Source organism: Neofelis nebulosa, chromosome 2, assembly GCF_028018385.1.
Source record: "Neofelis nebulosa isolate mNeoNeb1 chromosome 2, mNeoNeb1.pri, whole genome shotgun sequence".
In the NCBI taxonomy this organism is placed as follows: Eukaryota; Metazoa; Chordata; class Mammalia; order Carnivora; family Felidae; genus Neofelis; species Neofelis nebulosa.
Genome location: NC_080783.1, coordinates 185,224,588 through 185,241,816, shown reverse-complemented (window position 1 = coordinate 185,241,816; position 17,229 = coordinate 185,224,588). Strand labels below are relative to the sequence as shown.

Here is a 17,229-nt window from a genome sequence, read left to right as displayed (position 1 = left end):
CAAAGTGATACATATAGTATAAAGCATCAGGCACATGTGCTCTCTCTCTCTCCCAGCTAAGAGACAGCACTATCACCAGTTGATCTGTAGCTTCTTTTTTAGTTCTAAGATATTATTTGAGCCAATAGGATTGGAGAGTTTCCATCAATGGTCTCTTCTGGTATTTTCTCAAGGGCCCCATAATGAACACGTAGGAGGGCCGGTTATTCACATAATATTTTAAAAGGACTTGATTGTGTCCCCACAGAATGACTTAGATTTAGTCTCTAATATCAAGAGACAGTCATGAGGCTTAGGTTTCCTTAAAAGTCTTCCTAAATCTCTTTCCTCTCTTCATTAGCCAGCTCCACCTGTAGATTCTATAGGCCTCTTGCTGTTTGGTACTCAGGAAGAACGGAAACGCCCTGAAGCGGGGGAAGCAGTGCAAGGTGCAGTCCATCAAGGAGTTTTGCAGACAAGCTTCTGAAGAAAGCCCTGCTTTCACTCCTGAGACAGCCCCAGCAAAGCAGCTCAAGAGTCTCAAAAGCTCTGAAAGCCAGAAAAGCAGGTGGGACACTTGTTCTCAATGGCTGCCACCAAGTGGCTAGCTGGAAAATGTGTTTTGTGTGTGTCTCTATACAGGGCGTGAGTTTATAAAATGTGCTATGCACTTGGTAGCAGTATTCAAATAAAAATCCTATTGCTGCTTTGGGTCATTTCAAAAGTGTAGTCATCCAAAGTATCTAAGGCCAATGTTAAGGATTGAAGTATAAATGTTAAGATGGCTATTTCTCAATCTGCTCTATCAGTCTTTCCTCCATGCATTCTCATCAATTCTTGATGTAATAAATGCAAAGTGGGAGAAGGCACTTGTGTTGCCAGTAAACACAATTTAGCATTCTTCTGTCTCCCCAGAAAACAGAAAGAAAAAAACCTGGAGATAAGATGAGAAAGTAATGCATTTATATGGCAATAGAAATTTAAGTCTTCTATGCTTTACACATTAATTGTAGGCTGTAGATAACTCATTCACATAACAAATATTCACGTGTACCAGGCATTATGCTAGGGGCTGGGAGTAAAGCCAATTTTCTATCTCCCCAGGAAATTACAACACAGTGACATGTGTTACACAGGGGCAAACATAAGATATTATAAAAGAGCATATACAGGAAGAACCTAATCCAGTCCTGGGAGGTAAGAAAATGTTTTCTGGTGGAATGGTATCTAAGTTAAGGTGGAGAGCCAGACAAATGTAGGTGGACAGGAATGGGTGATTTTCCAAGCAGTTAGCGAATGCAAAATCAGGAGACTCTAAACATCACCACGAAGGATAGCACACACTGCTGGAAGCAAGGCAAACATGGTTTTTCTGTGAATCATAACCTTCCTACTGTTTATCTTGCTGGTTTTCAGCCAGAGGACCCCTCATTTTTTAGAGGGCCTTAGCAAACAGTATTTGCTATCTCAGGGTATTATGGTTGCTTGTTTGCCTTCTCCACTAGACTGTCACATCCTTGAGGAAAGTGAGATCATGTCTTACACTGTATTTTTACTGCTTAGCACTGGGTCTAATTAGGCACTCACTGAATGAATGTAGACTCTACAGTGCATTGGTTGAGAGTGCAAACTTGGGTGTCAGGCTGTCTTGGTGTGAATTTTGCCTTAGCCTGAAACTTGCTGTGTGGACTTAGGCAGTTTCCCTATCAATAAAATGGGTAGAATACATGAATATTTATGTTCCCAGGATTGTTCAGAGTATTATATAATATAATATATATATTATATAATAATAATATATAATATAATGCATATCATACCAAGTATCTGGCTCACAGAAAGTACTCAATGTTAATTATAATTATATAATTATATATAATTATGTATAAAAGAATTATAATTTTTTCTTATAAGTTAAAAAAATTAAAAATTTATAGCTTTGAACATTTCCCCTATTATTCCATGGTATAAACATTTACCTTTAAAAAAAATTTTTTTTTTAATGTTTATTTTGGAGAGAGACAGAGACAGAATGCGAGTGGGTTAGGGGCAGAGAGAGAGGGAGACAGAATCGGAAGCAGGCTCCAGGCTCCAAGCTGTCAGCACAGAGCCCTACGCGGGGCTTGAACTCATGAGCTGTGAGATCATGACTTGAGCTGAAGTCGGACGCTCAACCGACTGGGCCACCCAGGCGCCCCTAAGCATTTACCTTTGATGCTAGAAATTCCTGGTAGGGCAATAGGTCTTAGCTGGGCAGTTTTCTCAATGTGATCTCCATAAGACGGTGGAGATTTTGGCAATGCTGATGGCTCTGATGTGAAACTCTGTACTTGCTCTGTAACAAACATATATTGTTTTATAGTATTATCAAACCTGACACCAAAATAAACCAGTACTAAAGGTCACCTTTTAGGGTAATTACATACGTACTAAGTAGCACAGTGACTGTGTGAAGTTAAAGGCATGGATACGTTGTGTGGGTAAGTGAAGATCATACAGTATCCTATAACATTAAGGTTTAAGCTGTGGTCCCATGGGAAGCTCTTCTAGTACAAGTTAGCTTTACATAGGTTTAGATGCTAAGAGTTTAAGCTGCAAGTGAGAATAGCATTGGATGTCTGATATCCTAGGAACCATACCATAAGTCTGATGTGGGGTATGTGCCACCAGATCAGCTGGTGCTGAAAGAGGGCTGTCACACAATTATGTAGCATGATGTTAGGACAAGGCCTCCCATTGTAGACTGTTCCCCTACCCAAAAGAGAGTAAGAGAAGATGTAATGTTTTCCCCCAAATGAAAAATATTTGTGGGGGGTAGGGGCCAAAGCCAATCCAGTCCAGTGCTTTAGTTATGTCCTTGAGGCATCTGCTAATATTGATTAGGTATGTCCCTCCCTAAAGCCAAGGGCCTTTCCAACTCAATGATCCCATCATTATTTGCTAATGGTTTTTCAGAAGGACTAATATTTATTTTTAAGTAAATTTTATGCACTTAGAGTAATGAAAAGACTTCCGTAAACAACATATAGGGCTGGTTTAATATATACTATGACAGTTACATTTTTGCCCATAATTGGATGCAGACAGCATGGAGAAGTCTATTTCAAGCTAAACATTACCCATTCTTTCCTTAATAGACTGGAATACAAATCATGTACAAAATGGTTTTTCCTAAATGAAACCAAAGTGTATCATCTTCATCTCGGTGCACTCAGGCATCATTCCCTCGGTCTGATCAGTCCTGCTGGAACACCTGTCCCCACTCCCTGTGTGGGAGGCGAGCTGCCCAAGCCTACGTGAGACATGCAGAAGCCAGCCCTGAGTATCTCACCTTTGTCGGTGGTGTCTGGTGGCCTGTTGCTCTCAGGCTTGTTTGTGAGAGCACTGATCAGCTGCAGTCTCTCTCTGAGCTTGGATACTTGAGAATCTGAACTATCTTCTTTCTGTCCAAAATAAAGACCACAGAGGCTTAGGGTGGAGAGAAGACCTTATCTGATTCTTCGTTATGTTCCCAGAGCCTATTTAGCAAGAAGTGCTTGACTTCCAGTAGGTTCCCTATTAAAGGTAATGAAGGAATGAATCAACAAATACTAGAGATACCTTTGGTACTCAGAGTTGATGAGGGCCTAGCTGGATTTGAGACTAGACCATTAGGGGACATTACGCGACAGGCAATGTGAGATCCACTGTGAATGTCTGGCTGATGGCGGAAGGCAGGCGTGTGTCAGCAGTAAAGGAAATGTACCCTTGCTCAGGTGCCCATGTAACACCCATTTCCTAAATGAGTAGATATTATTTTCTAGGAGCTATTTCACACTAAATAATTTTCCTCAATATCTTACTTTACCTTGTGACTAGATAACTTTAGGTAGAGTTTTATGCTCTTATCACCTTAAAAAAAAGAAAAAGAAAAAACGCAACAAACCCTGGCTTTTCTTTGTCCCCCTCTCCCCCACCCCTGAGGGTTCAAGTGGTGGCAGGAGCTGTAGGAGCAGGAGGAGCTGTAGGAGAGCTGTAAAATTTCTAATTCCAAGTTTGACTTACTTACATCTTTTAAAAAAGATTTTCCAGGGGCACCTGGGTGGCTCAGTCGGTTAAGCGCCCAACTTCGGCTCAGGTCATGATCTCACGGTCCATGAGTTCGAGCCCGGCGTCGGGCTCTGTGCTGACAGCTCAGAGCCTGGAGCCTGTTTCAGATTCTGTGTCTCCCTCTCTCTCTGACCCTCCCCCGTTCATGCTCTGTCTCTCTGTCTCAAAAATAAATAAATGTTAAAAAAAAAATTTAAAAAGTTTTTCCCTATACCCTTCCCTCATTTCCAGGATGATCCAGAGTGGCATACAAAAAATATATTTAATTATAAAAAGAGAGAAATCTGGTTTCTATGAGGCTTAGGCTTTTTAAATTTTTTTTTTTTTTTTTTTTAATTTAAAAGAGAGAGAAAAAGCACAGCGGGGGAGAGGGGAGAAGAGGACAGGGAGAGGAAAAGAGAGAGTGCGAGAGAATCTTAAACAGGCTTCATGCACAGCACGGAGACGGACACAGGGCTTGATCCCATGACCTTGGGATCGTGATCTGAGCGAAAATCAAGAGTCAGATGCTCAACTGACTGAGCCACCCAGGCGCCAAAGGCTTATTAGGCTTTTCTAACTGCTTAGGCTAGTGTGAAAGGTCCTGATCACGTGTTCAGTCAGAACACCAACTCATTACGTGTTTTGTCTTTTTTTTAAATTCAATTATTTCTCTGACCTTCATTTCTACTCTAATAGTTATCATATAGAAGATCACTCGGGCTTATTAAGGGGCTAATATATGGACACAGATGACTAAAACTAGGTACTAAATACTTGAGGAATTTATGAAGAAATTAAAGAGAAATTGTATCTGGTTAGGATGTGTAAATTAAGTAGGACAGAGGGACCAATACACTGGGATGACAGTTAAAAACATAAAGGGTCTGAAAGCAAAACCAGGAAATTTAGACAAAAAATGTGCACGATTCTGATGTTTATTTGATTCTGATGTTTACTATTAAAATATGAACCACTGCTAAAATCACTAGTTTCCATCAGTAACCACCTGTTACTTTTCGTGTTCAACATTTGTATCTGGATCTTCAATTTTTCTCGTCATTCCCCAGGTGAGGTATTTTTATTTATTTATTTTTTATAGAAGTAGTTAGAAAATGCAACAGAAGCCGAGATCACAAAGTATTAAAATCTTAATATATCTGGGCAATAGTTAAGGAAGAACAAATATAGATACAAAGTATTACATTGAAAACTGCCTGTCCTATGGTTCATTTCCAAGTTCATTTCCTCTGAACCTCATATCCTTGAGCTTCTCACACACAATATACATCTGAGGTGGTACTTTAGCCACTTAGCCACAATCTTCCTGGCTTTTACTTTATAGCCCAGATCTTATAGTATTAAACAATACTCTAATCACAGAGAATTTTAACAAATAAACTTTATTTCCTGGGATATCAAAGCATATCACAGATTGTCTTATCTTGACAGTATGTCAGGGAAGAACTTAAAAAAAAAAAACAAAACAAAACAGGAAGGTACAAGGTGAAAGGAACTGGTTGAAGTTTAAATGGACTATGTAAGTACTGAGACTGCAATCTAAAAATAATGTTTAGGTTAGACAACAGTTTTAGATGATCTATGCCTCTGTTCTCTGTTGTTAGTACAGATAACCTACTGTCATAGCTTAAAAGTAATTTCCTTAGGGAAGCTTTCCTGACCTCTGTTAACACCCTCATCATACCCTGTAATTTTCCTTTGTAGCAGGTATCATACTCACAGTAATTATCTGTTCAATTATGTAGTAATGATTTTCTGACTGATGGACTTTGAGTTCCATCAGAATAAGGGTCACATGTCTATCCTGCTCACTGCGGTCACCCCAGCTCCTCAAAAAGGGCTTGGCACAGGGTAGGTGCCTGATAAAGTATTCACCTATTCACTCATATACTAATTTATTAATTACTCTGTCTTGAAGTCTCAGCAAACGAGACCAATGTGCTCCTTTCGAGAAAGAAACAGTTGCTCAAATGCACAAAGATGCTGTTGTGTTTTTTCTTTTTAAGTAATCTCTACCCCCAACACAGGGCTCGAACTCACCACCCTGAGATCAAGAATTGCACATTGTACCGACTGAACCAGCCAGACACCCCTCAAAAGCACAAAGATGCTGATGCATTATTCTTACTTCAAAAGAAGCCCCCTGTAATTTACCTTTATGCTCTGGGTTTTTAATGTATCCGTTCTGTTGGTCATTTGATGCAAGGACTCTCTTTTTAGAGTGGCGGCTCTATCATCCATCTTAAAGGATAAAAACAAGATTAAAAGCAAACATTAAAACTTAAACATCTAGCACTTTTGAAACAAAGTAGTCAAACTGAAAGGTTCTCAGGACACTTTCAACAGAAATGCCAATAGGAGAAGGAGAGGGGGAGAAAGGCAGCTGAGACACAAAGCTGAAACCGTCGCTTCACAAACTTTCATACTTCTAAAGTACAGAAGGTGAGGGGACTTATATACCCAGAGCCAGGCTAGGCATGACGCTGTTGGAAGAAAACAGCAGGACAGACGGTGCTATTAACGATTTCTTCTTCTGGAGAAAAATAAAGTGGAGGGGGAGGGACTGTACGGGGAGTCTGGGGCAGCAAATTCTCACAATTAGCCTTGAAAACCTTCAAGGCCCAACACTCATCAAACCACCCCAAATTCCTAGCCCCTACTTAGTTTAGTTGAGTTCAAAGGGGCTTTTTAAAATAAGGCTCCTTTAGGGCGCCTGGGTGGCTAAGTCAGTTTTAAATGTCCGACTCTTGATTTCGGCTCAAGTCATGATCTCACGGTTCATGAGTTGAGCCCCGTGTCAGGCTATGCACTGACACATACAGCCTGGTTGGGATTCTCTCTCTCTCTCTCTCTCTCTCTCTCTCTCTCTCTCTCTCTCTCTGCCTCTCCCTCTCAAAAATAAAAACATTAAAAAATAAATAAGTAAAATAAAACAAGGCTCCTTTAATCCTCACGGCTTTGTAGTAAATCCATGCCCTTGTAAAGCAGGAGTGGGGACAGGTCTTCTGACTCCACGTTCCAAGCCATGCCAGGCAAGCCACCAAGGCTCCACTGAGGCAGAGTCAGTTCAAACCCTGCCTGCCGGGTGCTGGAGTTCAACTTTACTTGTGGGCTTGCTTCTAGCTTTGCTGCTTACTTGAATTTATGCTACAATTCCCTGTTTTAGGTTTCCATTTCTTTACATATGCCTGTGTCTTTGTTGTATGAAATCTTTAAGGGTGGGGACTGCAGCTATTAAAAAGCAATCCACGTGGATCCCAGGACAATATAGAAAAAAACACATTTTATTAACAATACCATGAAAACCAGTAAACCACATGGTCTGCCAGCACCAATGACTCAGGTCACTGTTTCCTCATGTAAAATGGGAGGATGGACTCAATGATCTCTCAAGTTGAGGAGCTGGTCTGACCTGGTCTGTTTTAAATGGCTTTCTCACATTAAATGGCAAAGGATCCCCCTAACATGCAGACAAAGCAGGATAAATCTGAAAAGCCAAGTTCAGGCTTGAAGAAATGGCAAAAGATTCTTCACTTATTGTCACTGTCATTGTTCCCACCCCTAACAACTTAAAAAAGAGCAAGGAGATCTCCCTTGGAAACATGTGCCAGAGCTTCTCTACCAGATGGGTCACTGGTAACACAATAGGCGGCTTGTCATTTCTGCCATCAGCTTGTGGTGAAGCCGTGGCAAGCAAATGAACCCCCTCTACATCTCTCTTTCCAGATCAGGGCTAACTATGCCTGTGCCATTCACATCACAGAGCTAGTGTGGAGATTAAAGGAGGCAGGATGAAGCACAGCACACAGGGGTAGCCTCTCAAATATGCCAGGAGACTGCATCTGAAAGGTCTGTGGAGTGTCATCCACGTGCAGACAAAACACACGGCAACACAGAACATATCACAAAAGACCCGAAATGGCTTACCATGCTGAGGGACAGGTTCGCTTGCTTTTCTACCTTGCTCATAGCAACCAGATCTGTTTCTATCCAGTTGACTCTCTGGGTAAGGTTCCTGACTGTCTCATTCATTCTCTTGAGTTTAAGATCGTTCTGTCTGTGGTACCCCACTAGGGCACTGTTTATCTCCTCTAAAGAGTTGTGAAGGTACAGGATATCCTGGAGTGGAAATAAATCAAACTGTGGAATCCAACTAAAAGACATACACTAGACAAGCAGGCCAGCAGCACTAAACAACCATTACCATGTCACGTGACCGAAGTAAACTCCTTTTCCTGGTTTAGACCATCGATTGTCTGTCTTGGCTTTGTCCTTCCACTCTCAATTGCTCTGAGTTTACTCCCTCTGGAGTTGTTTGACCTCAGCTAGACAGGAGGAGGAAAGGGGACTAACTACATGATTCACTCTCTGGTCCCAGAAAGCTGAGAGCTGGGGAATTGATTGCCCAATGTTTACCTCACCTGCTGGCGGGAAAGCTTGCTGGGTTATTAACTGAAACGCCCATTAACCTAATTTGTCAGAACAAAACTACCTTAGGAACAATACCAATTACTGAATTGGCTCATGTAGCAAAACCATAACAAGTAGTGCATTATTTAGTACAAGATTCAATTATTTTTATTGACATCCTCTAGTACTGATTGCTACTTAAAAAGGAATGATGACTATAGGTTTTAGAGGGCATTAAACTCAGGACAGGAATTCTTAGTGAAGATTTCCTTTATTCTCTTTCATGTGATTCTGAACTCAATAACCTTTTTCCTCTTCTTGTCTTTAGTCTCAGAAAGCATCTAAAATGCTTTCCAACAGTTTAGAAATGTTAACTTGCTCAGATCACTATTTTTCATAAACAGTTTCAGGATAATCTGGCTCTTCTATGCCTTTTAAGATGTGAAAAGGAATTTACTCTACTGATGGACATGCAGGGAAAAAAAGCAGAGTGCCAAAGAAGAGTCAGGATGACATCTTAGACTCCTAAGACAGCGACACACATTGCTTTCTGCTCAGCTCTCAGGCAGGCAAATATATGCATGGGATGAGGCGCCACAACATGGAGCCCAACTACTCAAGCGGCCCTCAGAGTTCACTGTGGGCACAGGGAGTTAAGCCAGAGACAAAAAAGTACCTGTTTCAAATTCTCACTGTGGGTTTTATTGTCAACTTCTGATGTAACTGAAGGTGATGGACTGCTCTGGTTCCTTCCACTGGTCTCTTTCAAGAAGTGCTGATTCTGTTTACAGGAATAGAGGTTCGTATAGGCAAGTAATTACCATCTAGGATGGTCCCAAAACCTTCTAGCTTCCCAAAGGAGGTATCCATGATTAATCAACAATTAGTTCCCAGGAGCCTATAGTGTGACCAGTCTTGTGCTAGGCCCTGAGGACACCAGGTACTTTTGGGGATGCCAGCCTGAAGGGTGGACTGGATCAGCAGCACCCAGACACCTCAGGGAACTGAGACCCTCCCAGTGTTTCTCCATCTCTGAATGGAATGAACTCCCAAGACACCAGTCCTCCTTGCCTCTATTACCCGTACTCTCAGAGAAACTGTAGAATCACTGTAACGTCCCAGGAGCCTGAGAACTCAGTCCGAACTTGGCTAGTGTCATCATTTCCCCAGGACTAGAGAGGTTTGTACATTCAAAGAGAAGCCAGTTGTGTAACCACTGGCCTTGGGCATTGAATACAACAACCAATCACGCACCACAGTTTTTCAATTTTAACAGCACATGCCAAGATTTATGTCTGAAGGTTACCCTTCCTTTCCCATCCCCTTCCCACTGCTCAGGTCTCTCTCTGAAGAGGGTGAAGTGTAACACGTTTATATACCCTTTTCCCCTCTAGTGGAAAAACTTTGCATGCCTTAATCTTTCAGAGTCTGTATCTATGACTTAATTCAGTATATAATGTGCCAATGGAAGGATTATCACAGGCAACTATGGAAGTTTAAAAGAGGCAGATTTAATTATAATAGAATGCAACTGGGGGAAATAAATTGTTTTCCCTGAAATCCCAGATATTTATCAACTCTTTTATAAGAAATAAAAGGCACAATAAAGAAAAAGTAAGAGAGGTGGGAGAAAAAAACTCCATGGTTCTCTAAAGCATGAATTTTTGAGTTAGGAAAAAAGTTATTTTGGAACATATTTAATTACTTTGAGAAAATGTTCCAGATATTAAAATAATAGTAATAAAATAACTGCTAAATTAGGGATCTTTATTATTATGAATCTCCCACTCAGCAGCAGAGTTGGAACTAGAATCCAGAGTGTCTGAACACCAGGTCAATGCTTTTTCCTCTGGGTCAGCCCCATTAAATAACAGTGAAGAGTTCTTGTTTTGAAGAAATGAAAAACCCCCCTTTCTAGAGCTCTAATATAGCCCAGATCTCCTTGATACAAACTTCCTGGTTTAAACTCAAAACTCCAAAGCTTGAGAAGAGCATGTGCGATAGACCTAGAAATTAGTGGAGAATCTAGGGAATCTTTGTGTTTCTTGAATAGTCCTAATCTCATGTACATATAACTCATCTCCCCAGCAAGACAGCGAAGGTTGTGCCATCTTTTTCACCCTTCATAAATCTTTCATGGAGCAGAGTACCCACTAGGTGATGAATTAAGGCCTCTGAATGATTGCAGATAGCTTATACCCCGCACAACACTAAGAGACATCTGGAAACAATTCTTGAGCACTGCAGGGGTTTGCTTCTGTCTCAGTTATCTGCTGCTGCATAACATATCATCCCCAAGCTCTGTGGCTTAAAACAACAATTTATTATTTCCCATGGTTCTGTGGGTTGACTGGGCTCAGTGGGATGGGGGTATTCTTCTGTTTCATGTGGTGCAGGCCGAAGTCACACGTATGGCTGCATTCTGCCCAAATTCCTGACCCACAAAATAGTGAGAAATAATAACATGTTGTTTTAAGCCACAAAGTTTAGGGTGATCTGTTATGTAGCAATCAATACTTGTGACACTTCTCTTTCCTTCTTCCCCATTTTCTTTCCTACCCATTCCACCCATGAACTGTATCTTACTATTTTTTCCACTATGCTCGTAGAAGACTCAGCTTTTAATTTTATCCAGCTTAACTGCTTAATTTACAGATTACATCTTTTAACAAGGTGCTTAGTAGGGTCTGTTTAGACAAATGGATAACTGGCATCACTCCAATTACACAGGAGAGGGTGAGCAGAATGCTGACTTCCTGCAGCATTTGTAGATTTCCTTACCATATCACTCTGCAGTAAGTCCATGGTTTTCTTGTGTTCATCCATGGTTTTCTGTACTGCCTCCACAGCGAGATGGACACTGTTTAACGTATTGCCAATGGTAGCTACGCTCTGAACAGAAACATGTTGTAAGGTCAGTGTGTTTTCCTTTTTAAAAACTTTAATAGTTTTTTTTTTTTTTTTTTTTTTTTAAATTTTTTTTTTTTTTCAACATTTTTTAATTTTTATTTTTGGGACAGAGAGAGACAGAGCATGAACGGGGGAGGGGCAGAGAGAGAGGGAGACACAGAATCGGAAACAGGCTCCAGGCTCCGAGCCATCAGCCCAGAGCCCGACGCGGGGCTCGAACTCACGGACCGCGAGATCGTGACCTGGCTGAAGTCGGACGCTTAACCGACTGCGCCACCCAGGCGCCCCTAATAGTTTTTTTAAAGATATGACTGATATACAATAAACTTCACATATTCAAAATGTGTAACTTGATAAGTTTTGACATATATATACACACCTGGGAAACCATTAGCACAATCGATATAATAAACATTCATCACTCCCAAGTTTCCTCAAGCCCCTTTGTAATTATTCTTCTCCTGCCCTCCAGCAACCACTGATCCACTATATATCAGTTTGCACTTTCTAGAATTTTGTATAAAGAGGACCAGTGAGTGAGCATGTGGGTTTTTTTTTTTTTTTTTTTTTTTTGGTTTCATTTTTTGTTTTATTGGTATGGCTTCTTTCACTCAGCTTCATTAGTTTAAGATTAACCCATGCCATAGCCACTTAGGCTTGTTGCTGAGAAGCATTCCATCATACGGATACAACACAATTTAACTACTCATCTGTTGATGGACATTTATGGGTTGTTTTCTCTATCTGACTAGTACAAATAAAGCTGCCTTCAGAATTCATGTACAAGTCTTTATGTGGGCATATGTTTTCATTTCCCTTCATCATATGCTTTCTCATCACCATCATACCTAGGAGGTGAATGGCTAATCATATGGTAGATATATACTTTACTTAATTTTAAAAGCTGCCAAGATCTGTTCTAGAATGATTATACCATTTTATATTCCTACTGGCAGTGTAGGAGAATTCCAGTTCCCTCATATTCTCATCAATACTGCTACCTTCAGTCTTTTCAATTTTCACCATTCTTTTGGGAGTGCAGTGGTCTATCCCTGTAATTTTAGGGTAAGCACTGACCAGTGCTTTTAATTATTTCAAGTCTCTTCAAATTGAATTTCATGTAGCGTATGCAGAGACAATTAACAGGAATCTACACGTTTATGTTTATATACAGTTGACTCTTCAATAATGCAGGGGTTAGGGTGCGGACCCCTTATGCAGTTGAAAATCTACATATAACTTCTAACTCCCAAAAACTTAATTACAAATAGCCTGTTGTTGACCAGAAGCCTACCAATAGCATAAGCACTTAACACATATTTTGTATATTATATGTATTATACACTATATTTTTACAATAAAGATACTGTTGTTAAGAAAATCAAAAGAGACAGGCGGGTGGATGGCTCAGTCAGTTAAGTGCCCGACTCTTGGTCTCAGCTCAGGTCATGATCTCACAGTCTGTGGGTTCGAGCCCTGCATTGGGCTCTATGCTGACACAGTGGTGCCTGCTTGGGATTCTCTCTCCGTCTCTCTCTGTCCCTCTCCCGTGTGCACGTGCTTGCTCTCTCAAAATAAATAACAAAAAAGAAAAAAAAAGAAAATCATTAAAAAAAATTCATTTACAGGACTGTACTGTATTTACTGAAAAAAAAATTGATGTACAAGTGGGCTGCACAGCTCAAACCTATGTTGTTCAAAGATCACCTGTATATATACACAATTATATATGTAAAACAAATAATTTTCTCTATTTAAAGGACTTTTCCTAGAGGAAAACTAAGTCTTTGTCTTAAAAAAAAAATTCTAGTTCATAAATCTGGAACCCACAGATAAGGTTCTCTTACCAATGGCCCTTACTAAGCCCTGTGGTAGAGCAGACAGGCAGAAGGCCACAGCTAACACTGCAGATTGCCACTGTGTCAGGAGCAAATGAGGGCTTTTAAATGAAAATGGGTGGAAGCATTATTGGCTTTGGGAAACCCAGTGTTGCAAAGATGAAGGAAAAATTCCATTTGGCAGTGTTTGTTCCTCCTTTGCTTTAGAATCCCATCAGCATCTGCTGAGTGGAATGAGCCGTGAGTAGTGGCTTACTTTGTCTTCATTAGGCTTAAGGAGCCCAAGTGGACTGGGGACTTGGGAAACATGATTCTGAAACCATCACTTTAAAAAGACCTGTCCTAAGGGAACATCCAAAAGAGTGCTACTGTTTGGTGGATGTTCGCCTTTTATTAAGATATACTGACAGTTTTATTGGTTTTATACTAAATATGTTAGTATTTCTAACCAAGGTTGTTTTTATTACACTGACAGCCAAGAATCCAAAAGACCAAGAGACGACATTTTCAACATTTAAAAAAATCACGAGATACACTGAAGTCAGGTATCTGAGATGACCTACCACTTCAAAACTGAGCCACTTGTATTAAAAGTAGTTATCTGACATTATAAACACACAGATTTGCAAAGAGAAAACTCACTGGGTACAAGTCTCTAAGTTGGGATGTTATCTATGCAAACTGTTGTTAACAGAAGTGATGGGTGTTCAAAGACATCTACAGTTAGAGAATCCTCTCTTGTTGGATGTACGAGCCCATTAGGATGCAAGACAGTAAGCTCTTGTTTAAGATTTTTTTTTAAGGAAGCAGCTGACAGAGCCATGTGAATTCCAGAGCAAAACCCTGAAACTAGTATTCTTACCACTTGCAAAATGCCTGGCACAAACTGGAGGAAGCTCCCCAAATGTTTATTGAATTAATAAGTGCAATAAACCAATTTTTTTTAATATTTATTTTTGAGAGACAGAGAGCACGAACGAGTGGGGGAGGGGAAGAGAGAGGAGGAGACAGAATCCGAAGAGGACTCTGCACTGACAGCAGAGAGCCTAATGGAGGCCTCGAACTCATGAACTTCAAGACAATGACTTGAGCTGAAGCCAGACGCTTAACTGCCTGAGCCACCCAGGCACCCCTCAATGGCGTTTTCTAATGCAAGACTGCCAGAGTTGTTTCTGTGCTAAAGATTACAGAAGCCTACCTTTTTTCCATTGGACCCTTGGGAATGATGACAAAAAGAACTTACTTTATTATGGTTGTCTCCTTGCCTTCTCCCTCCCCCACTTTAAATTGTAAGCAGATGACCATCTTGGATAAACAGGAAACTACGGAGACTGAGCACACATGGATGGTATGGCTATAAAATACAAAGTTCTGTTTCTGCATGTGACATAGTAGTGTTTCACTCCTTTGTGGAAATGATTTACATGTTTATAGAGCCTGGCATATAATAAAACTTATCACACACTAATTTTTAAAAGTCAAAGATCCTAGATTTGGCACCCATTTTTTTAAGGCTCCCTTGCTCCAGAATCCCTTTCGTTTCCTGCTGCAGGGGCTGATGTTGCTTGTGTCTCAATTAGGCACCTTTTTCTCCTTCCTACCCCTGGCCACTCTCCCTATTCAGCTCTACAGATCACTTTATATTATTCACCTGGTTTGTCACTGCCACCCGCTCTGGGCCTGAATCCTAGGGATCAAGTAAACAAAAATTCCAAATTATTTTTTGCCTAGGCCCTAGAGTTTAGGATATATACCTAGGAGTGAGTTGCTTAGAGTATGTGCACCTTTACCTTTATAAAATAATATATAATGTTTTCCAAAATGCTTTTTACCAATTTATACTCCCAGCAGGAGTCTTTGAAAGTTTTCTTTGCTCCACATCCTTGCCAATACCTATCATATCCTAAACTTTTAATTCTTGCATTTCCCTCAAATTAGTATTGTTTTTAAACAACCTCTTAACCAAGAAAAAAAATAGCAATTTAGAGCAACTCTCCTGTACAAGTGGTCTGCTTTCATGAAGACATTGTGGATGATGAATTGAAAAGGCAAGTGATGAGAAGCAAACCCACGTTTGTTAACCTACGAGTCCCCGAAGAGAAATCCTGGGATTCAGGGAGGCAAATAAAAAGGTGTGAATCCGTATAAACCACAACTAAACTCACCTGTTGCAAATTAAAGGCCCAACTAACCAAACTAAAACAGAGATGTTCTGAACTGTTCAGAACACAGTGATATACTCTATTACTGCCCTCCTGGACCAGAGGATTTCAAATGCCATGCTTTCAAAGAAAACTTGTAAGAAGCTAAAATTACAGCAACAGGTTAATCTCAGTGCCCAAATGCAGCACTTACCTTCTGAAGTCCCTCTACAGTGGCAGGCAAGCTAATTAAGTCCGCAGCAGACTTAACATTGGCTTTGAGGTGGTTTACTGCAGAAGTCAACAGAGAAATCTGAAAGGAAGAGAGTAATAAAAAATGACAACGGAATCTGGAGAATGAATGCTTCCTTCACAGACTCTATGGCTGCTGATGGTATGAAGGCACTCCAGACATCATGCCCTGTCAGCTCACAAGAAGAAAGGGAACTACAGCACTTTGGAAAGAACCGAGATCTGGAAGGCAGTAGTAATATCTATTTTTTCTCTGCTAAATTTAAACACTAGTGCCAAAGAGGGAAGGGTAAGTATTATTGCTTACCCTAGTCCTGGCAGCTACAAGATCCAAAATCTTAAACGAAAAGATGCAGTAATTACAACATAATCCCTCAACAATTGATTGGACAAGGAGGAGGCTAATGATCAAGGACCCCTGAAAGATTTCATTTTGGTAAAAAAAATAACACGTTGGGTATTTACTGAACTTTGGTTGCTGACCAAGTGGGAACATACATTATAAAGTAAAAGCCCATCATCACAAAATACAGTCTACGGGAACTTGTACAACACTTTAAACTACTTGGGGATTCAGTTTTGGTTTAACAATGTGATTAACATTTCAAACTCAATAGCTCAATCAAAGTAGTACTCTGTACCTGAAGGGGCTCAATAAATACCCACTGACTCACTGACTGATTCAGTACATGTATTAAAATTGGAACAGAATAAAAATAAAATGTGTCTTCCCGTCTGCTATTTAGGGGTAGAATTCTAAATAGCTGGATTTCTCTCTTGAATGAGGACTGGGGAAATCTGTATAATACATAATTTCAGGCTGTAGAAATCACATTCTAAACACCTTTACAGTGTGGCTCAAAACATTCTTGAAAGATTCTTAGTTCCAAACTGCTTTCCTGTCCCCAATTCTAGGATCAGAACACAGATCTACCAATAGCAATTATATTCAGAATGGGCTCACAGAGTAACCGCTAAAGTTTCTGGGCACCTGTTATGTGCCTAACTCTGTGGTAGGCACCAGAGAGCTAGCGGACAAAGTAAACCTGATCCTTCATTTTTTCCTTCAATAAATGCCGGGCATCTCTGTGCTAAGCACTGCTGCAGACACTATGGAGACAGTGGCAAACAAGACCATGAGGCTTGCTCTCGAGGAGCTTACAGCCTAGTAGAAGGTGAAAGAAAAACAAAGAAGAAAAGCACCAGATTAAGTACTAGGAAGAATTTCAACAGATTCCTGGAGCAACTGACAGTGTGTTCTGAACAAGAAGCCTAGTAAGGAGCCCAGGAACTTAGGAACTGAGTTCTCTTTAGCTGTTTCCTTTTAGGAGGGGTATGTTCAGGGACTTCGGGTCCATTTTCACTCATTCATTACTGCAACAAGTGAGACCTATTCCATACCAGTGGTGAGTGATCTTGTGGTATTTACATTTTAGTGCAAGCAGACAGACAATTTTATATAAGAAAAACACTAGTGCGGTGGCTGGGTGGCTAAGTTGGTTAAGCGTCCAACTTTGGTTCAGGTCATGGTCTCACGGTTGAGTTGGAGCCCTGCATTGGGCTCTGTGCCAACAGCATGGGCCTGGAGCCTGCTTTGGATTCTGTCTCCC

At 40.6% G+C, this 17,229-nt stretch overlaps 1 protein-coding gene across 3 annotated transcripts in view; it reads right to left on the bottom strand.

Moving 5' to 3' along the window:
* EFCAB14 (EF-hand calcium binding domain 14) overlaps positions 1–17,229 on the bottom strand; it is a 38,767-nt gene that overhangs the window by 4,869 nt on the left and 16,669 nt on the right. For 2 of the 3 annotated variants that reach the window (XM_058717506.1, XM_058717505.1), the window contains exons 4-10: positions 15,582–15,680; positions 11,260–11,370; positions 9,155–9,259; positions 7,996–8,187; positions 6,223–6,309; positions 3,311–3,422; positions 2,189–2,314 (exon numbers count right to left, since the gene is read on the bottom strand). In XM_058717506.1, the coding sequence (XP_058573489.1) occupies positions 2,189–2,314; positions 3,311–3,422; positions 6,223–6,309; positions 7,996–8,187; positions 9,155–9,259; positions 11,260–11,370; positions 15,582–15,680 (832 nt within the window). The remainder of the gene's footprint in view (positions 1–2,188; positions 2,315–3,310; positions 3,423–6,222; positions 6,310–7,995; positions 8,188–9,154; positions 9,260–11,259; positions 11,371–15,581; positions 15,681–17,229) is intronic. The other variant, XM_058717507.1, reaches the window with a different exon arrangement.